Source organism: Paramacrobiotus metropolitanus, unplaced genomic scaffold (assembly GCF_019649055.1).
Source record: "Paramacrobiotus metropolitanus isolate TYO unplaced genomic scaffold, Prichtersi_v1.0 Parri_scaffold0000082, whole genome shotgun sequence".
Lineage (NCBI taxonomy): Eukaryota > Metazoa > Tardigrada > Eutardigrada > Parachela > Macrobiotidae > Paramacrobiotus > Paramacrobiotus metropolitanus.
In genome coordinates, this window is record NW_026570302.1 from 201,684 (window position 1) to 218,840 (window position 17,157).

A 17,157-nucleotide genomic window follows, 5' to 3' on the forward strand; every position below is an offset into this window, starting at 1 on the left:
CCAGCAATAACCCCTAGCACTACTACTGGGAGTTTTTGGTGTTTTTATGCAACTGTTGTCGATTTCTTTCAAAAAAATCGATCTTTGTGATTTCTTTTGAAAAAAACACAAGCGTCTTAACGAGGTTATTAGTTATTGTACAAATTAAAATCCACTTAAAGACCTTCGCGACGCACCATCGACAGTTTTGTTTGGGGGAACACGCCTCGGCGCGCGCCACCACGGAGTTGTTATTCTTTTTGAATTTTTCCCAGACATTCACAGCTTGAGAAACCGTCCTCCTGTTCCTCTTCTCCATGCGGATTTCATTCCTTTCAGACGCTCGGATTACTCGATTACCCTCAATATTTTGTTTTTTAATGATTCGTTCTATTCTGCCAAAATGGCACAGCGGAGATTCTTAATTCTGTTTCAGAGTGTTTGCACGGCGACCTTGATCGTTATCGCAGGTAAGCCTCCTTTTCAAGCTGCTTGGCTGCGATACCCGCGATTCCCTGTACTAGTAATACTGTTTTATTATGCAGCGCACAGTATTGGTAAAGTATTTGCGCGGAGTTGTGTAGACGTTTTCTTACGCTAGAGAATTCGTTTTGATACGATCTTCTACAACGGCGCCTGTGGGTGTTTCGTACCGTGAAAAAGGGAACTGTAATTTTTTTTATAATAATAGTGGCTTTGAAATTTCATCATCATGAGGATGAGACGATCAAGTGATCAGTGCGATTTTATAAGTGTCTGGCGGGGAGGACACCGAGTGACGCTAGCGCAAGCAGGTTATTGCGTCACATTGCGGGGTTCCGTCGTTTCTTGATTTTGTCTCGGTGTATTTTGCGTGTTCCTGGCAGGATACAGGACATCCTGTAGGGGAGTTTACTGTTTTTCACAGTCGATTCCATACCGTTGTCTACAAGCTGGCCACCAGTTGATTTATTTGTAACTACCTGTTATTATTAACTTGTAGCAATTCAAAAATCGTATTTCTGCTGCTTTTCATGTTACAAAAATTCGTTTTTTCTTCTTTACACTTTAGTGACTTTACTAAAACTTCCACACTTCTTCGACAATAAATCGAAAGAGATTGTGGCTGCTTTTTGCGAACCTATATCAGACAATTAAAATACCGGGAAAAACTAAAAAGGCGTGGAAGTTTGACTGAAAAAAAATGTCTTAGAAAAGTGTACAGCTGTACATCAGTACTCGTACGGTTCTTATTATGCAGCTGTGAGGTTTATGTGTTTTATTCCTTTTAAAAAGGGTTGTGTTGTGATACCGTAAATAGAAGATATCTGTGTTATGAAGGTATCAGTCAACCAGTAAAACGATACCGTTGTGAGATGACAATTTAATTACCAAAAATTTACTACTTTATTATTTAAAAAAACCGATTTATTTTTTTGCCTTTACAGCCGGGAAGATCATCAGCCTGGTACCGCCTCCCCCGCCGGAAAGCGGGTATTATAATGTGGAAAACAAGGCTTACCTCTATCAGCACGGAGTGCTGATGACGTGTCCCTTGAACGCCAGCGATGCGGCCGACGATGTCATCTGGGAACGGCGGTATTTTTGGGATAATCCCGACGGCAACTGGACGGATATCTCCATGCTGGCGACCAATAAGACGCAGTACAATCTCATCATTGATCCGGAGGCGGGCGGCTGGTATCGCTGCCGGTTACGAACAGGAGGAGATCCCGTCCGAGTTTTTGTTAACATCCTCTCGAGTATGCATCCAGGTTTAATTCATTAATTTTGTAAATTTATAAATTATAAATTACGTTTGGTAATTGTAGAATAATTATTGCTGAATTGTGTTATTTGTATATTATGCACCTCGAAATTTAGTTATCGATTTCGGTTTTTCGACATTTTCGCCAAAAGTTTATACCGCAGATTTTTTGATAACTTTATGGAATTTTATAATAATAATAGTAATAATATTATTATTATTAAGTACTGCATGGTGCTGTATAGGTGTTCTTGCCGAATTCGTTGAAGTTACGGCAACAATTTTTTTATGGATTGTTGTATCAGCTTCCATGTTATAAAAATTCATACAGTTTAAACAAAATACAATGTGAAGTTTTTTAAATACAGTATTAATACTTTTTGATCGTTACCGTGCATAGACAGACTGTGCTGTGAATAATTACAAAATTACTAACTGTAATTAATGTTTTTAGTTTTGTTGAATGTTTTGGTTTTTTCGCTACTCGTTTTTTCACATTGTGCTTTGCAGAGCAAATTTTGATGGCACAGAATGTGACCGCTAATAACGGCACAAAATCCGCTGTTCTCGCTTGCCAACAGAATCTGAATCCACCGCTGCCGCTGAAGTGGTACAATGCCAGCGGTGTACTGATTGCCAATGACACCGCCAAACGCGACAACGACAGCGGTCTCATATACGACGTGGGCAATGCGACCAATGGCTATCGGCTGAGAATTACGGCGACACGTCGTTATCCGCTCTTCACCGGTGTCTATCGCTGCCAGCTGGAAGTGGACGGCAGGATTGTCGCTGGCCAGAATGTGTCGTATTACGGTAAATAATCCTGATGTGCACAATTAAATAGCTTTCCAGTCATAGTATTATTGCGGGATACGAATATTGCAATTACGACATACTACTGAGTAGAAAATTACCAGATCGAGCAGTAATCATAAATAAAAGCTACAAAATAAGTTATATTAGAAAAATTTTGTAAACTATAATAGTTAAAAAATAAGCTAATAAAAAATACGCTGATAACCCAGAACTCCCGAGCGGACCGAAGCGTATGTTTGAGCGCAAAAACGGTTTTTTCAATTTTCCCGTGCCTACATATGCGTAAAGTCAGTAGCAGACCATATGGCTGCACAATGTCATAAAACGATGGAAAAAGTTTTTAAGATTGAACGAAAGCGCAAGTTCCGGTGCATGTACGCGTATTCGATACCGTGTACCGGGTACTTTAAACCTGAAAGCACATATCAAACAAATTTAATTTATTGATTTTTCCTATGTAAAATGCATTTTCTGCTTACTAATGGGGGCTTATTACAACCTGAAACATTTAAAAAAAGGTCGAAATCATGAATATTTCTACTAAATGCAGTAATGACATACTCATTACTGTAGTATGTGCACTCAGATCGTTTCGTACATAATAACATGCATTGCGTTTTATTGATAATAGAAAGCAGGCGTTAAAACTCTGGCGCTGCGCCGATGTCTTTAATAGCGATGTGAAAATTATGCGATAACGGTGTAGCTTATCTTACGTACAAGAACTTCTATTAAAATCCACAACCATTTAGCACATTGATAATAAAAATAATTATGAAGAACATAACACTATAATAAAATCTAATATTTGGCGCGAAATTAAATCTTTCGAAAATGTGAAACACAGTTCTGTTGAAAGTTATTCCATCTCTTTACTTGTGCTTTACTCAGCCGCACCCGATGTGGAAATTCGCAACGGCACCACCCTGTCTAAGCGGCCCGTCTACCACGGCGCCAACTACAACCTTACTTGCTACTACCAATCGGAAACCGCTCACGCCAACGTCACCTGGAGGCACATCAACGCATCCAACGGGAACATCACCGAGTACGTTCACTATCGGAACGACACGAACGCCACCGATGAGCGGGTCCGCTTTAGTATCGATGCGGCCTGGGAGGAGGAGACCCGGCAACACAATCAGACCGTGCTGACGTCCATCCTCACCATCAACAACGTGGCGCTCAGTGACGAAGGACACTACGAGTGTGTCGTCAGCAATCAGCACGGCAACGGCAGCTCCGTGACGCGTATTCGTGTTATCAGTACGTGTTGTTGATAAGTTGGCATCTGATAAGCTCATTTGTTTCCGAAAATTAATGTGCATAATTAGCACTGTTTGCTAGCGTATTTAAGTATTATTAAAATGGTTAACAGATATCCAGTAAAAACTCAAAATGAGAAAAAAAATTTAACTTACTATAATCAGCGATATTACAAACAAATTTATTTCAGATGTGTGTGGTTTGGTTTTCGAAAATTAACATTGATTTTTAAAACTTTTTCCTACCCAGTGGCGTATTTACGTATTATTAAACTTGTTAGCACATGTATACAGTAAATAAATCAGAATTAGACTAATTTAATTTAATATAATCAGCGATATAAATTATTTCAAATTATTTAGTAATAACACTATTTTAATGTATATATAACAGTATATTACTTAACAAGTAGAAAATTTCGAAGAGAAGAATTATTCCTAGGAGAAGAAATATCCACAAGAGAATAGAGATATTATTGTTGTTATTATTGCAACTATAGTAGCCAAACCTCATTAGCGGATAATCTAATAGAGAAAGGAATTTTTGTGTTAATTTTGTAAATATTATGCTTTTTTTGGTTTGATTTTATGAGATAAAAATTACCCAACGTAGGAATCGAATTAACTTAGTAGTAATGTAACTGGAAGGTTCAAAAACTCGAAAATATTGATGAATAGGTTTGAGTACTTTGGTACATGCTTTGTACATGACGAACTTGTAATTTAAATTACAGGTAAATATGCGGCGTTTTGGCCGTTCTTGGGAATGACCCTGTTTGCTCTGGTCGCCTGCCCGGCGATATTGTGCTACGAGAAGGTCCACCTGAAACGCCTACAAAAGGCCCGCGAACAACCGAGTCATACAGCGGCCACACAGCCGACCGCCATCACGAAAACCGTCATCCACGAAGAAATCACAGTGCGCACATGATTTTCTGATTTTTCTCCTTAATGTCGATGGTTTGTTATTTATTTGTTTTTTCACGCGATCGTGCAGACTCTTGTTGTTATTGTTCGCCTATACAGTTTGCTCAAGCTGGTGTGCATGCTCTTTTTTTGTGTTTAATGTTTTTCCCTTTTCTCCCGTTAACCGTTTTATATGTGTGGAAATTCTGTGTAAGAAGTGTGAAATGAGAAGCTATAGTAGACGATGCAGTTAATTGTGAAGAAAAATATTTGTTAAGTTGTGCCAGTTTCTCACTGATAGTCAGATTCACATCCGTGTGACGCGGGATCCAAGCCACATTTCACAAAAATTCTGTACGTGGACTACTTCTACTCGTAATAAGTGTGCATATTTATAAAATAATAGTTACTCAGTATTCTTATTATTTCTGAAAAAGCACTTTGTTGGCGGTACTTTTAGTCTTTTACGGATAGCAGTTCAAAGAGAGAAGGCTTATGATGAAACTAACGGATTTAGAAAAAGCCGAGCATGACCTTTTTAACACCCAAACACAACCTTGATAACAACCATACATTAACCATTAGACAAACTACACAACAGCAAAAATACCTAACAAACTTCAAATTAATGTCTTCAAACTCGTCATCCGTCCGGTTATTTGCCACGCTTTGAACATCCTCCTAATGGCTATGGCTCCTCAGCGATCGAGAATAATATTCTTCAGTTTAAACAAGAAGTACAGTGCAATCGCCGACAGCTTCTCCAATTGTACATCCTTCAGACCGTCAACGCACCATTGCTTATTGCGGTGATGCGTGGATGGACGCGGGTCGGCGGACTGTGTTACACACAGTGCCTAAAACAGTCATGCAACTTGGATAACCATGAACATTATAAATAATATTATATCGAGTATGTTTTCCTTTATATAGTATATACGTCTAGACTTTTAATAAGTATTGCATGTAAGTATAAACCGAGCACCGAAAACACGATTTATAAAAAAAATTCACCGGTATATTACAGATTTATAACACGCACGATCCTTCACATTCAGCACCCGAAACCGCACTCACCCGACACACCCATCCCCGGTGAGCGTGGCTCTCATGAGCCCTTACGGACGCCAACCAAGCAGACCGAATATCCAGCTGTTTTTTGTTCGGCGCCGGCGTCCCTGTCGTCCCGGTCTCCAGGACATCCCACACCGCGCAACCCACATCACCGCTCTGCGGCAACCGAACGTCGGGCATGCTAACCGACAGCCGAATCTCCTTCCTCTTGTCCACCTTCATATAATCCAAATCGATAGAACAGTTGACCAGATGAACGGCATCACACGGCAGGTCACTGCATCCCGTAATAAAATCCACCAGGCGATAGTTCGGCGACGGAAACGGAGCATTGTTCTTCGCGTCAGCGCTGTCCTGATGCAAATAGCACCGGTCGTCCTCAGCATCCATGGTGTTGCTGAGCTGCAGCTGGAAGCGGATCCCCACGACATGGATCGTTCGCAGTCTACTGCCTGTTTGATGCCCTGTATAGTGTATCATCTCCATCAGCTTTAGAAAATCTTCGGTACCCATCCACCGGCTTCGCCCGTCCACCACGATGTGCTGGGTGGATGGGCGGAGGCATTTGAAAATCGTTGCCGTCAGAAAATAATGCAGCTGGTTGCGCTTCGCGAGGTACTCGTGCTCCGGGGTAGGGTTGGTGATAAGGATGCAGGCCGTCAATACCGGTGATTCCAGAATACCGTTCCATGCAAAGCAGACGGTGCGCAATCCGGTCTGGGTCAGAGTGTCCAGATGAGAAAACACTTCCCCTAACACGGCTGACGAGAGCACTTTAACATTACCGATTTCCTTGCACTCCAGAGATCCAGTACGTATTGCGGCTGGCGCGGTAATGCCTCGTATATATGATGCCACTGCGATAAGACGATCAGCTACCATACCATTCTGAAAATGTTGATAGGATATAAAGCGGCAGAAACGGCATAAGAATTAAGAAAACGCCATAAAGAAAAACGGCATAAGAATTTAACAAAGATACCGCATTTTACGAATTATACTAAATTAGTACTAAATTTTCGTAAGGCGTCGGGAGGGGACAATATGGCACAAGGACTACAGTATATTTCGGGCGAGGGGATGTGTACATTTTCGTTATAAATTGCTCCTCCAAAGCCATAGCGAAAGTGTATGTTTAGCGACGAAAACACAAGAAAACACTAAAGACGCTAACATTTCGCGAATGCTGCGCAAAAATCGTGCAAAAGAGATTTTGAAAAGTGAAAACACGTCGTTCTTTAAAAGTTTAATCAGGTAACTGAGACACCGGGGGCAAGATTTTACGAGAGGACGAATTACTTGTAACTTGTAAGGGATAGGGGAGGGGGCTTTATTGCGGAGGGAGGAGAAGGGGGGGGGCATAAATTGACAAAATACGGTATTAAAAACATTTCTGTATCAGCACGCTTCCTTTGAGAACAATTTCCTGAGGGAAGAATGTGTCTGAGATTACCTCAAAGCAGTCCGTCTCTTTGTAATGACTTTGATGTCCATGTCGCCAAATGTACGGCACACGCCCGTCCACAATGTCAAGGATGGAAAATCGTCCGACACCGTTATCCGTGTAACGATACGCTTTGCCCTTCAAGTGTTGGAGCAGTTGATCGACTCCGACATCATGACATTTTTTCGGTAACAACATACTAAACTTCTGGAAAATCCCGTCCGCAATCGGCTCCGGCCAAGCGGCCATGCCCTTTAACTGAAAGCCGCCACCATTCCCGCTGTCGACGTCTGCGGAGGGGGCTTCCCGGTCCACTATGGCCCACCATTTGGCCATGACCCTCCAACGCAGTCGCTGCAACGGAACCAGATCCATATGTTCCATGTCGCCTTGCATCCATTGGGCCACGGCTACGCTGCTCGCCCCGTGACAAATCCCACGGTTCACATTGACGGCAACCGCGGGGAACCAGGCCCAGGGACCGGAGGGTGTCTCTCGCACCATTACTTCCAGGGGGATGCGCACATCGGGTGGGGTGTACGCATACGCATGGGCCAGTAGAAATTCATTCATCACGGAGTAGGCATTCTGGAAAATTCGGCCGAACGGGGTGAATTCGCGGCGCCGGTTGGGACAGAAGTCGATGAAGAGCCCGTTGTCAGCCACGTCCACCACCAAGCCGCTACGGAAGGTATCATCGTCACCCAAGACTTCGACGCGAGTGTTTTGCCAGTTGCCGTTAGACATGGCTGCAAGCCTGGAACTAAAGAACATCCAGCCTCAGAACTTGTGAATATCCAATCGAAAAACTAAAGAAAATTTCTCCTGTTATCACCCTTCTGTAAGTAAATCCCCAGCCAAGAAGGGCTGACAGATTTAAATCTAGCGGTGAACACGAAACTTCTCACTTACAGCCTGTTTTCAGTCAAAACAAATGCTCATGACAGAAAACTTACTTATGTCTGCTTGTAATACAGTACTGTGGTGTAGTGTTGGGTAGTAAAAGTCCTCGCCAGTATACTTACTTTTACTATCTGCTTTTGGAAGTTTACTTATTTTTACTTACAATTTAAAATTTTTCGGGACTTTCACTTACTTTTACTTACTATTTCAATTTTCCCAAGGACATTTACTTACTAAATTAAAGTAAATTTACTAAATAAATGTAATTTAGCACTGAAAGTTTCGAATTACGTCAGTTTGAAAGCGCAACAAACTACTGAAAAGTAAAAATAGTGCAGATAAATTTCTCGTGAATTAATCGAGCTATAGCAGGTGCATACTGAAAAGTACGTACTGTTGCTTTTGAGGGCGGCAGGCTGGCAGCCGACTAATGCGCACACTCACTTTACCTGCGAGTGGCGGTTCCTGATACGCCAATTTTACGTAACGCTGATAAAACGAATTAGTAAATAATTTAGTAAATGATTTTTATTTATTCAACGCTGAACCTTAATATTTACTTACTTTTTAAAATAGAGAGTGTCGACTTACAAGCAGAATGTCACAAGGAACCAAAGCTAATCGGCTCGATTTATCATAATGATATAATAAGGTGCAGTCTTTAATGAATGCGTTGCAAAATAGCTACTGAGTACTCGTACAGTAGTGTTCAAAGCAGCTCAATTGGACCAGCTTAACTGACTGCTGCGCATACGTACACAAGACTAAGAGCAAGGCACTTCAATATCAGCTGCCACATCGTCGCTGTTCAGTGTTCAAGATTTCTGTTCCACTGAGCCATGCGCCGCTCCTGTGAATGGCGATGAGTCAGAGTGCTAGGTGCCCATGCGGCATTAGCGGGGAGATGTGAATTTGTGAAATCAAGATAAAAACCAAGAAGAAAGCTGTGGTAAAAAATATATGTCAAGTGTTAACAAATTTAAGGAGCATTGTGAACGGCGGCAGAAATGATTTCCACCCAAAGCGGACCGCGAGACACACTTTGTTAAGGTTCATTAAGCTAGAGTACTAAAATTTCCATCCCGACTGCCCAAGTGGAAGATATTTGTAAAATTGTAATGCCCACCACTTTACAGGTTAAGTCAAACAATCACACATGGCACACATAACCAGTGACAACTGACAATCAAAGAAGCTACAGTTACTGTACTGTACAGTTACTGTAAAACTACAGGTAATTCGGATCAGCAATCACCGCAACTTCGGTAAGAAATATTACTTCCCTAGCTATGGCAGAGTGAACAGCGGCAACATACAACACAATAAACACGTCAACAAAATATACTCGTAGAAATCAGAATACAGACAACGCTATGCATTGCAATACCGACGCTAAATATTCCATTCCTCGATAGAGTTCGCCAGGAGGATAAGAAAACGCAGCGTAATACGGGTCAGCTTGTCCAACTGCAGCTCTTGCAGTCCCTCCACGCACCATTTCTTCCCAGGGTAGTGCGACTGCGGCCGCGGATCCGATGACTGAGCTCCACAAAGTATCTGCAAAAGAAGGTGCTTCTTCATAACCGTGCAAGAGGATTTTTCAGCTGCATCTCGTAGTTGTTCACCAGATCAGTCACGAGCGGGAACTTTTTAATGCACGGCATACTTCACAAAAAATTGTGACTTCGCCAGCTTCGTGCACTGCTGACCGTGAGTGTTTCTTAAAATTATTCAGCGAAAGCGGTTTTGATAAGAATAGCAAAGAGCTGCACTTACAGACAAACACTTTATTTAAGCCACTGTGAATCCGTTTATGCGGTTCACGGTACATCCGTTTCTGAATTTTAAATTTTCATGCAAATAAACAAGAAGATTAAACGCGCTTCCTTGCTACTTAACAAAAGTCCGATGGTGAAGCATGGCTGCAAAATGTCCATATTGTTAATGCGGATGTAAGTACTGACGTACTGTATACTTTTTAAGCAACCATGTTGCGGAACTTGCGTCCAACTATTCTGACCATCTTACCAGTAGCCCAATATGACTGAAAATATTATCTGAAGCTGACCAGGCTATTTCTTATTTTGATTTTATTTTTCGCTCTGCGTTTTGATTAAATTAGGCCTGCGATCTGACCACGAAGCCGCAAAGTGATCTGGTAATTCTCGCTTCGGGTAATCGTAATCTTAACTGACTGGTGACCTTACATCCGTTTTCAACCTGAACAGCCGTGGAGCTCCCTCGAAGCGCTGAGTAAGTAATTCGAGTTGAGATGCTGTAAGAGCATCGGTTTATGGCGCTCCATGGGGCTTGGTGGATCGTTTAATCTGAAGACGATCCTCAACCTACATCATCTCACCTTGCACACTGCTTTCTCCCACGCCAACCCCACTCGCGACGCTGCGTCTTTCTCCGAGATCACCCACGCTAAGAATTCAGACAATGTTCCCCGTTTCGCGTCACTAATCATCGGTAACCCCGCTTCCAGGACATTCCATATTGCATGCTCTAAACCATCGTCAACCATCAGCCGAACTGCAGGAATCCGGACAAACAGTCGACGAAGAGCTCTGTCAGGCGTTGCATTGACAAACAGGTCCGCCGATCCGCCGATCAATCGTATGGAATCGCACACAAATCCCCGAAAGATCGCAAGGAAATCCCGGATATGACCGGCATTAAGGCTACTGGGGACTGATTGGCTCCCGTCATCGTCATTATTCAGATGCAAGCCGCAGTCATTCTCCGCACGAAGGGCATAAACAAGATTAACTGGAATGAGCCAGCGGAAGCCCACAAGTGTCACCTCTTTCAATCGGATGTCGGAGTTGTTCTCCGCCACATGGCGTATCATATTCACCATTTTGAATAGCTCTTCGTCACCCACTCTCTGCCACCAGTCAACCACAACGAGGCTCTCGGTCGTGGAACGCAGACATTTGAAGATGGGCGCTGTCAGAAGATAATCCCGTCGTTCCGGATCGTCACTGCTGTCAAAGCTCGTAATGACAATCGTAGTCGTCAGCAACGGTGAATCCAGAATACGATTCCATGTTGCACAGACAGCGCGTAAGCTTGTCCGCATCATTGTGTTCAGGTGGGGGAACACGTCCAGCCACAATTCCGGCGGCAGCGGCCCAAAGGCATCCGTGGTTTCGGAAATCTGGTCTGGCAGTTTTGAAAGGCCGATAATACGAGAAAACCATTCGGTTAACGGATGACGAAGCTTCCGAATTGGTTTCTATAAATCACAAGACAGGACTATAAATCACCAACCGGCGCTAAAACAAAAAATGTGCAACAGGAGCATCGAATGCGTATAAACTACGAGCCTGCCAGTGGCCCGCCATTTCGTCGGCGGAAATTCGCGAACAGACACGATGTCGACCCGTCACACAGTCGAGCTAGCGTATTGCTACTCCCTAGATTTCCTAGATCTCCAAGTTATCTTAAGAGTTTTTTTCGGGTTTAGAATTTGCCTAGGTTTCTCAGTACTTTGTAGATTTCTTAAATATTTCTTCGATTTGGTAGTGTTCTTAGTTAGCTGGTTTTGATAGTTTACTGAGCCATAACGCTCGTGACCGTCGATGTCGTGTTAGGGGACATAGTTTCGGTGGGCCAAATTTTCAGCACCAGGCTCCAACAGACAACTGCGCTCGTTAAACAATTTGCGTTAACACGAAGCACCTACTCTTTTAACTGTACACTGTGCCGTCTGTGCGAAGTAGGTACTAACACGCATAAAGCTAAAACATGTATAAATTATAACAGTAATGTTTACCGGATAATCTGGATATACTTCCTCTTCCTTCGGCGGCCCATAACCTCGCTCCAGATAATACAAGCTCCCATTCGAGACTTCCACAAGCGTAATGAACCGACCATTCAGTTCGCATTCAGAGCGCAGCAGTTTGCGAAACTCCTTAATTGGTATCGAGGCAAGCTCATCCGGTACCTCGACGCTGCGCTTAACAAACGTCCATTTGCCCACGCGCTCGGCACCGATATACAGCCGATTCGGCATTATCTCCGAACGTGGCCGTCGGGTTTCAGTCCACCGTGTGCTCGGGATGGGCAAACGAATACGCTTAACCGGAACGATATCAAAACGCACGAAATCGGTACCCCATCGGACCACTGCGGCATGAAACTGTCTGTACTGTTGAGCAGCACTGCGAGGCGGAATAACCATCTGCGCAGGAAACCAAGTCCATGGGCTTGAGGGACTCTCCCGCATCAAGACTTCCACGGTAGGGTGAGGTTCCTGCGATTCGGCCCACACAGCGGGCACGATGTCCTTGCTTAATGGATGTCGACGGTCCGAAAGGAAGACGCTGCTGTCGAAATGAAAGAAGCGGCGCCGTCCAGTGGGACAGAGAAAGTCAACGAAGAACCCGTTGTCAGCGACATCCACCACGCGCCCGTAGCGAACCAAGCCACCACCCACCACGACGTCAACGCTATTGCGTCGGTAGATTTCAGCAGTCATGACTGTTGAATGTAGAAAACTGAGAACAAGAAACTGAAGACAGCAGCGCGGAAGGCAACACCAATGAACGCTACGCTGGAGAAGATGAACCTGAAATTTTCTTCGTCTCGCTCCGGAAGTGAAACGACTGAAACTCCCAAGAAGTGAAACGACTGAAACTCCCAATCGACTGAAACAGCATCCGAAACAAAGTTGAGAACACTACTTACTACTTAGTATTAGTATAATTAATCGAAATTTGAAAAAACTCACAGTCGACCACAAATTCACAATCATTACTAGTAAGTAATTCATACATTGCTGAAAAATATCGTAACTGTGCACAGGGTGCGGTTGTAGTGTAGGTACGAATGCGAGACGGTTATTTCTTAAACAGAGTTCTACTTCTTACTACTGTATAATTCTAGCAGCTGCCTGTCTGCAGAATTTGATGGGCGGTTGAGGTGGCGACAACGATATCCGGAGCTGTCAGGAAATTAAACGGTAATTGTACAGGCGCATGCGCTGCAGCTATTGATCGAAAACTGTACGGTAATGGTACGGTACTTATGTCGCTGACTGACCTATAGCTAGTGAAGTAAAACGAAAGTAGCAGTAGTGCGGTCTCTCACTAACCTAAAGGGCTTTTTTTAACAGGCAGTAGTGGTAGCTTGGTCATTCACTGACGTGATTATGTGTATAATGGACAGTGAACGTTTTTCGGTCACCCACTATTCTAACGGGTTCTGTTATATGAATATGTTACATCCTGCACTGGTAAGTCAGATTGGTTATACCGCCACGTACAGGTACAGGAAGTGTGCCGGGTTGAAACAACTTCAAAAATAAACAAAAGCAAAGAACAACATCATAAAACAAAACACAATAACTTCCGAAAAAAGGACAAAGCCAATCTATAGCAGAGAGATTGCTCGTCGCAATATTCAACAATCTTCCCATGCCGATTGCGGACGCGTTATCTGTCCAATAGGCTTTCGTGTGTATTACGCGAACCGTAACCATCTTTCTAGTCATCAATCATCATCGCTCTTCAAAAATTGATGAAAATAATCCGCCAGATCGATCAGGATGTCCAGCGCAATCGCAGACAGTTCACTCAGCTGGAGATCTTTCAGACCGTCAACGCACCACTCTTTGCCGCGGTAATGCGAGGATGGACGCGGGTCGGCTGACTGTGTCGCGCACAACGCCTACAAGGTAAAACCCAGATTTGACAGCCACCGTTTTCACAGCCAGCGCTACCGTTTCCGCATACAAAAACGTCATTTTGTCCCCGACCGAGGCTAGCGCCTACGATTCATGAGTTTGTGCGCAAACGCAATACGATTTGAAGAGAAAATTATTAGACGCAGATATTGCAGAACATAGCAAAACCGGTGACCCCACCTACCCTGCAAACCAGTCCCCGCTCCGCATCCAGGTTCTCCTTAGCAGTGACGCACGCCAACCACTCTCTTAGCATACGGTGCGTTTCCTCACAACGCTTCGGCGTGGATTTCTCCAGTGCTTCCCATGTCACGCTGCCCACATCGCCAATCAACGGCAGCCGAACCGCTGGCATCTCAAGCCACATCTGGATTTTTAACCACCCGTGTATCTTCGCATAAATCAGTTCCACGGTACAGTTAACTAGCTGAATGGCATCGCAGGGCAAATCGCCACAGCCTGCGATGAAATCGACAAGGCGATAGTTAGGCGAAGGAGCAGATGTACTTTTTTCCGCGTTATCACTGAGTCGATGCAGCGGACACTTATCATAGGAAAACTCATAATACTCCGCGTCCAGCGTGTTGCCGAACTGCAGTTCTAAGCGGAGCCCAACTAAATACATGGTTCGCAGTCGACTTCCAGTTTTCCTGCCAATGTAGTGTATCATCTCAGTCAGCTTCAGAAAATCGCCGGTATTCATCCACCCTTTGCGACCATCCACAACAATGTACTGTGTGGATTGGCGAAGGCATTTGAAAATAAGTAAAGCCAGAAAGTAATGCAGCTGCGTGCGATTAGCGGCATCATCTGTCTGACAGTTACTGTAAGGATTTGTGATAACGATAGAGGCCGTCAACTCAAGTGATTCCAAGATGTTGGTCCATCCAGGACACACTCTACGTAATCCAGTTTGCGTCCTAATATCCAAATGGGAAAGCACTTCCAGCAACACAGAGGGCGTAAGCCAGCGGATATCATCGAATTCCTTACGTTCCACAGAGAAATCACGTTCTTCGGTCATCAGCCCACGGATCTCTCGTACACGTGAGACTAACGCTTCATGGCATGCAGTGAGTTCGTACTGGAAAATTCAAACCAATCTGGAAAACTGTTGTCAACAATAATCATAAACGGCAAAATAAGCATGAGAATGTTATCACTGCCCCATTTGAGCGAATTACTGAGGATTCGAAAGTTAAACCCTAGCTAACTGTTTTTGATAACACAAGTTTGCCCGGAGAAACGCCAATCGACAACGCATGGAATAGTTCTCACTTCTCATACAGTATTTCGCGGTTACCTCAAAGTGGGCATGGACATCTGGTTTCAGAGGCTCAGGCAGACGTGGCCAAATGTACAAAGCGTGTTGTCTCACTGCACCCACGAACGAAACTAAACCGTAATCCAGCAATTTAATGCGAAACCCTTTGCCGTTAAAGTACCGGAGCACTTTGTCGATATCTACATCGCGGCAGTCTTCCGGAAACGGCAGTTTGAGCTTCTCGAATGTTCCTGGTTCGACTGGCTCAAACTGAGTGGCCAGTCTGCTCAAAAATCTGGAGTTACCGTTGTGCCGCTTGTTTGAACCCGAAGGCTGGACTGGAGCTCTTTGGCCAAAAGAGACCCTCCAATCGTTTGGCACTCTCCAACGCAGTCGCTCCAGCGGTACCACGTCCGTATGCGTCCCGTCCTGCACCCATTGCACAACTGCTACTCTGTATGCGTTGTGATGAATAAGGCGCGCCACATTGACGATTTCAGCTCGAAACCAAACCCAGGGACCGGCGGGTGTTTCGGGCATCAGCACCTCCACGGGAATGGTCGTGCCGGGTTTGATGGAAGCGTACGCATCAGCCAGGTCCTTTTCCTTCAATGGTTTGATATTTAGGAAAATCCGGTCGAAAGGGATATACCGGCGTCGTTGGTCGGGACAAAAGAAATCGATGACGAGCCCATCTTTCGTCACGTCCACAACGCGTCCAGTACGAAACACATCATCGTCGCCCAAAACATCCACGCGCGTACGCCGACAAATGTTTCTGTACATCGCGGACGCTAAAAAGTATCCAGGCGTCAAACGTCTGATGGATAACCAACAATCGTTCAAAAAAGGGTAAATCAGTTACAGGTAGGTCGTAACGTCATAAAGTCCACGCTCTATTGTTACTGTATGACGAAGATGTCTTGCTAAACGGGATTATTCCGTGCAATTACATATTTTTTATCAGTCTGTAACTCTTTCACAGTCTCGCCATAACTTATCACTTCGCCAAGTCAGCCTTAACACTTGCAGTTGTCACCTATCAGTCGTCAATCAGCTGCAGACTGCCGTGATGCATAATACGGAAACTTACGAGAGTACGGAGACGTTGTTCACCTTTAGTTCGGAAAGCGCATAAAGCCCCGTGACACGATCAAGACAAACGCAAGTTATCCCGCATAAATACGAGTATGACGGAATGAAAAGACTTAATTCTTAATACAGGAATTATTGGGAATACATATAATAATGTGCGCGTATGCGGAATGAAGAAAGCTGTATCGGCAATCTCACAGACTCTCACTTAACTAGAAGCGTGCACAGTGGCAGTGCAGACTGCAAAGTAGGAGAAGGCCCCCCAGCAAGTCTGCTACAAATGCAGTCTGCTATTACTCAACTTGGACAACATCATGTTTTGCTTACTGGCTACTGCTGATGCCAGCATCAGACGTGATCGGTTTTGCACGTACAAAAACACTTCGCCAGTAGTCATTTGTTTATGTCACTCTCTTATAGTGTGTTTTTTGTATGCCCCATTTCATATGGTGTACGCCTCATTTCACATAATGGTACATGGATGATCGGTGGCTCATATATTGCGGCCCTGCGGAATGCATAAAGGAACTAGTGAAAGTATGCAACGACTAGCTGGCAGTACAATTCCGTATCAGCCGTTTGACTTTGGAGAATGATAAGTGAGCGCACCTGCTACGCACACAGGTAGAATCAGCGTCATTTTAGCGCTTTTTTGGATCACATTAATTCTGAACAATATATTTCTTATTGGAAATTTCTTGAAGATATGTGTGTAAAAAACGTTACCATAATATTGCCCAAGAAGATCATTTTATGGTATTAATTTCATTAAAACGATGATGTTTAGTATCTCAAAGGGAATGGCTCAATCCGACGGCGGCCCGAACCGCCTTCGAAAGGTCTCTCGGCTATCTCCGACAATCGTTGGAATGTAATTTCGAAAAATCTAAATGCCGGGGCTTGGACCCATGCGCTCTATGCAACAGAAGCTATGTCGTGCCACTGACCAGGGTACATGTTCCGGGT

The 17,157-nt window shown here is 44.0% G+C and overlaps 3 protein-coding genes across 13 annotated transcripts; 1 reads left to right on the plus strand and 2 right to left on the minus strand.

The window, feature by feature from the left end:
* Positions 1-257: 257 nt before the first annotated feature.
* LOC129595771 (basigin-like) lies at positions 258-4,999 on the plus strand. Its single transcript, XM_055492876.1, has 5 exons — positions 258-449; positions 1,407-1,721; positions 2,237-2,542; positions 3,437-3,811; positions 4,545-4,999. The coding sequence occupies exons 1-5, from the start codon at positions 383-385 to the stop codon at positions 4,739-4,741; spliced, it is 1,260 nt and encodes a 419-aa protein (XP_055348851.1). The 5' UTR covers positions 258-382; the 3' UTR covers positions 4,742-4,999.
* Positions 5,000-5,165: 166 nt separating this feature from the next.
* On the minus strand, positions 5,166-12,047 carry LOC129595741 (uncharacterized). Of its 11 annotated transcripts, none has more exons than XM_055492828.1 (6): positions 11,919-12,047; positions 10,497-11,378; positions 9,529-9,694; positions 7,244-7,997; positions 5,794-6,678; positions 5,166-5,573 (listed from the first exon to the last, which is right to left on the minus strand). In XM_055492828.1, the coding sequence occupies exons 3-6, from the start codon at positions 9,633-9,635 to the stop codon at positions 5,415-5,417; spliced, it is 1,905 nt and encodes a 634-aa protein (XP_055348803.1). In that variant the 5' UTR covers positions 9,636-9,694; positions 10,497-11,378; positions 11,919-12,047; the 3' UTR covers positions 5,166-5,414. The 11 variants fall into 11 exon arrangements, with proteins under 11 accessions (XP_055348803.1, XP_055348810.1, XP_055348804.1 ...); XM_055492835.1 differs by having other exon boundaries at positions 9,525-9,694; XM_055492829.1 differs by lacking the exons at positions 10,497-11,378; positions 11,919-12,047 and having other exon boundaries at positions 9,529-9,706.
* A 1,362-nt stretch (positions 12,048-13,409) lies between these two features.
* LOC129595785 (uncharacterized) lies at positions 13,410-16,329 on the minus strand. Its single transcript, XM_055492895.1, has 4 exons — positions 16,190-16,329; positions 15,136-15,890; positions 14,017-14,916; positions 13,410-13,816 (listed from the first exon to the last, which is right to left on the minus strand). Exons 2-4 carry the CDS (start codon positions 15,880-15,882, stop codon positions 13,640-13,642), a joined length of 1,824 nt encoding a protein of 607 aa, XP_055348870.1. The 5' UTR covers positions 15,883-15,890; positions 16,190-16,329; the 3' UTR covers positions 13,410-13,639.
* Between the last annotated feature and the right edge of the window lie 828 nt (positions 16,330-17,157).

Bases quoted from the DNA above. Each gene is read 5' to 3' on its own strand.
- LOC129595771 (XM_055492876.1), top strand. From the start codon at position 383: ATGGCACAGCGGAGATTCTTAATTCTGTTTCAGAGTGTTTGCACGGCG. The intron at 2,543-3,436 runs GTAAATAATCCT...TGCTTTACTCAG, and splicing joins CCAGAATGTGTCGTATTACG to CCGCACCCGATGTGGAAATT. The intron at 3,812-4,544 runs GTACGTGTTGTT...TTTAAATTACAG, and splicing joins GACGCGTATTCGTGTTATCA to GTAAATATGCGGCGTTTTGG.
- LOC129595741 (XM_055492828.1), bottom strand. From the start codon at position 9,635: ATGGTGCGTGGAGGGACTGCAAGAGCTGCAGTTGGACAAGCTGACCCG. The intron at 7,998-9,528 runs GTCGGTATTGCA...GATGTTCTTTAG, and splicing joins CGAGGAATGGAATATTTAGC to TTCCAGGCTTGCAGCCATGT. The intron at 6,679-7,243 runs GTAATCTCAGAC...CAACATTTTCAG, and splicing joins AAGAGACGGACTGCTTTGAG to AATGGTATGGTAGCTGATCG.
- LOC129595785 (XM_055492895.1), bottom strand. From the start codon at position 15,882: ATGTACAGAAACATTTGTCGGCGTACGCGCGTGGATGTTTTGGGCGAC. The intron at 14,917-15,135 runs GTAACCGCGAAA...TGAATTTTCCAG, and splicing joins ATGTCCATGCCCACTTTGAG to TACGAACTCACTGCATGCCA. The intron at 13,817-14,016 runs GTAGGTGGGGTC...TTTACCTTGTAG, and splicing joins AGCGGGGACTGGTTTGCAGG to GCGTTGTGCGCGACACAGTC.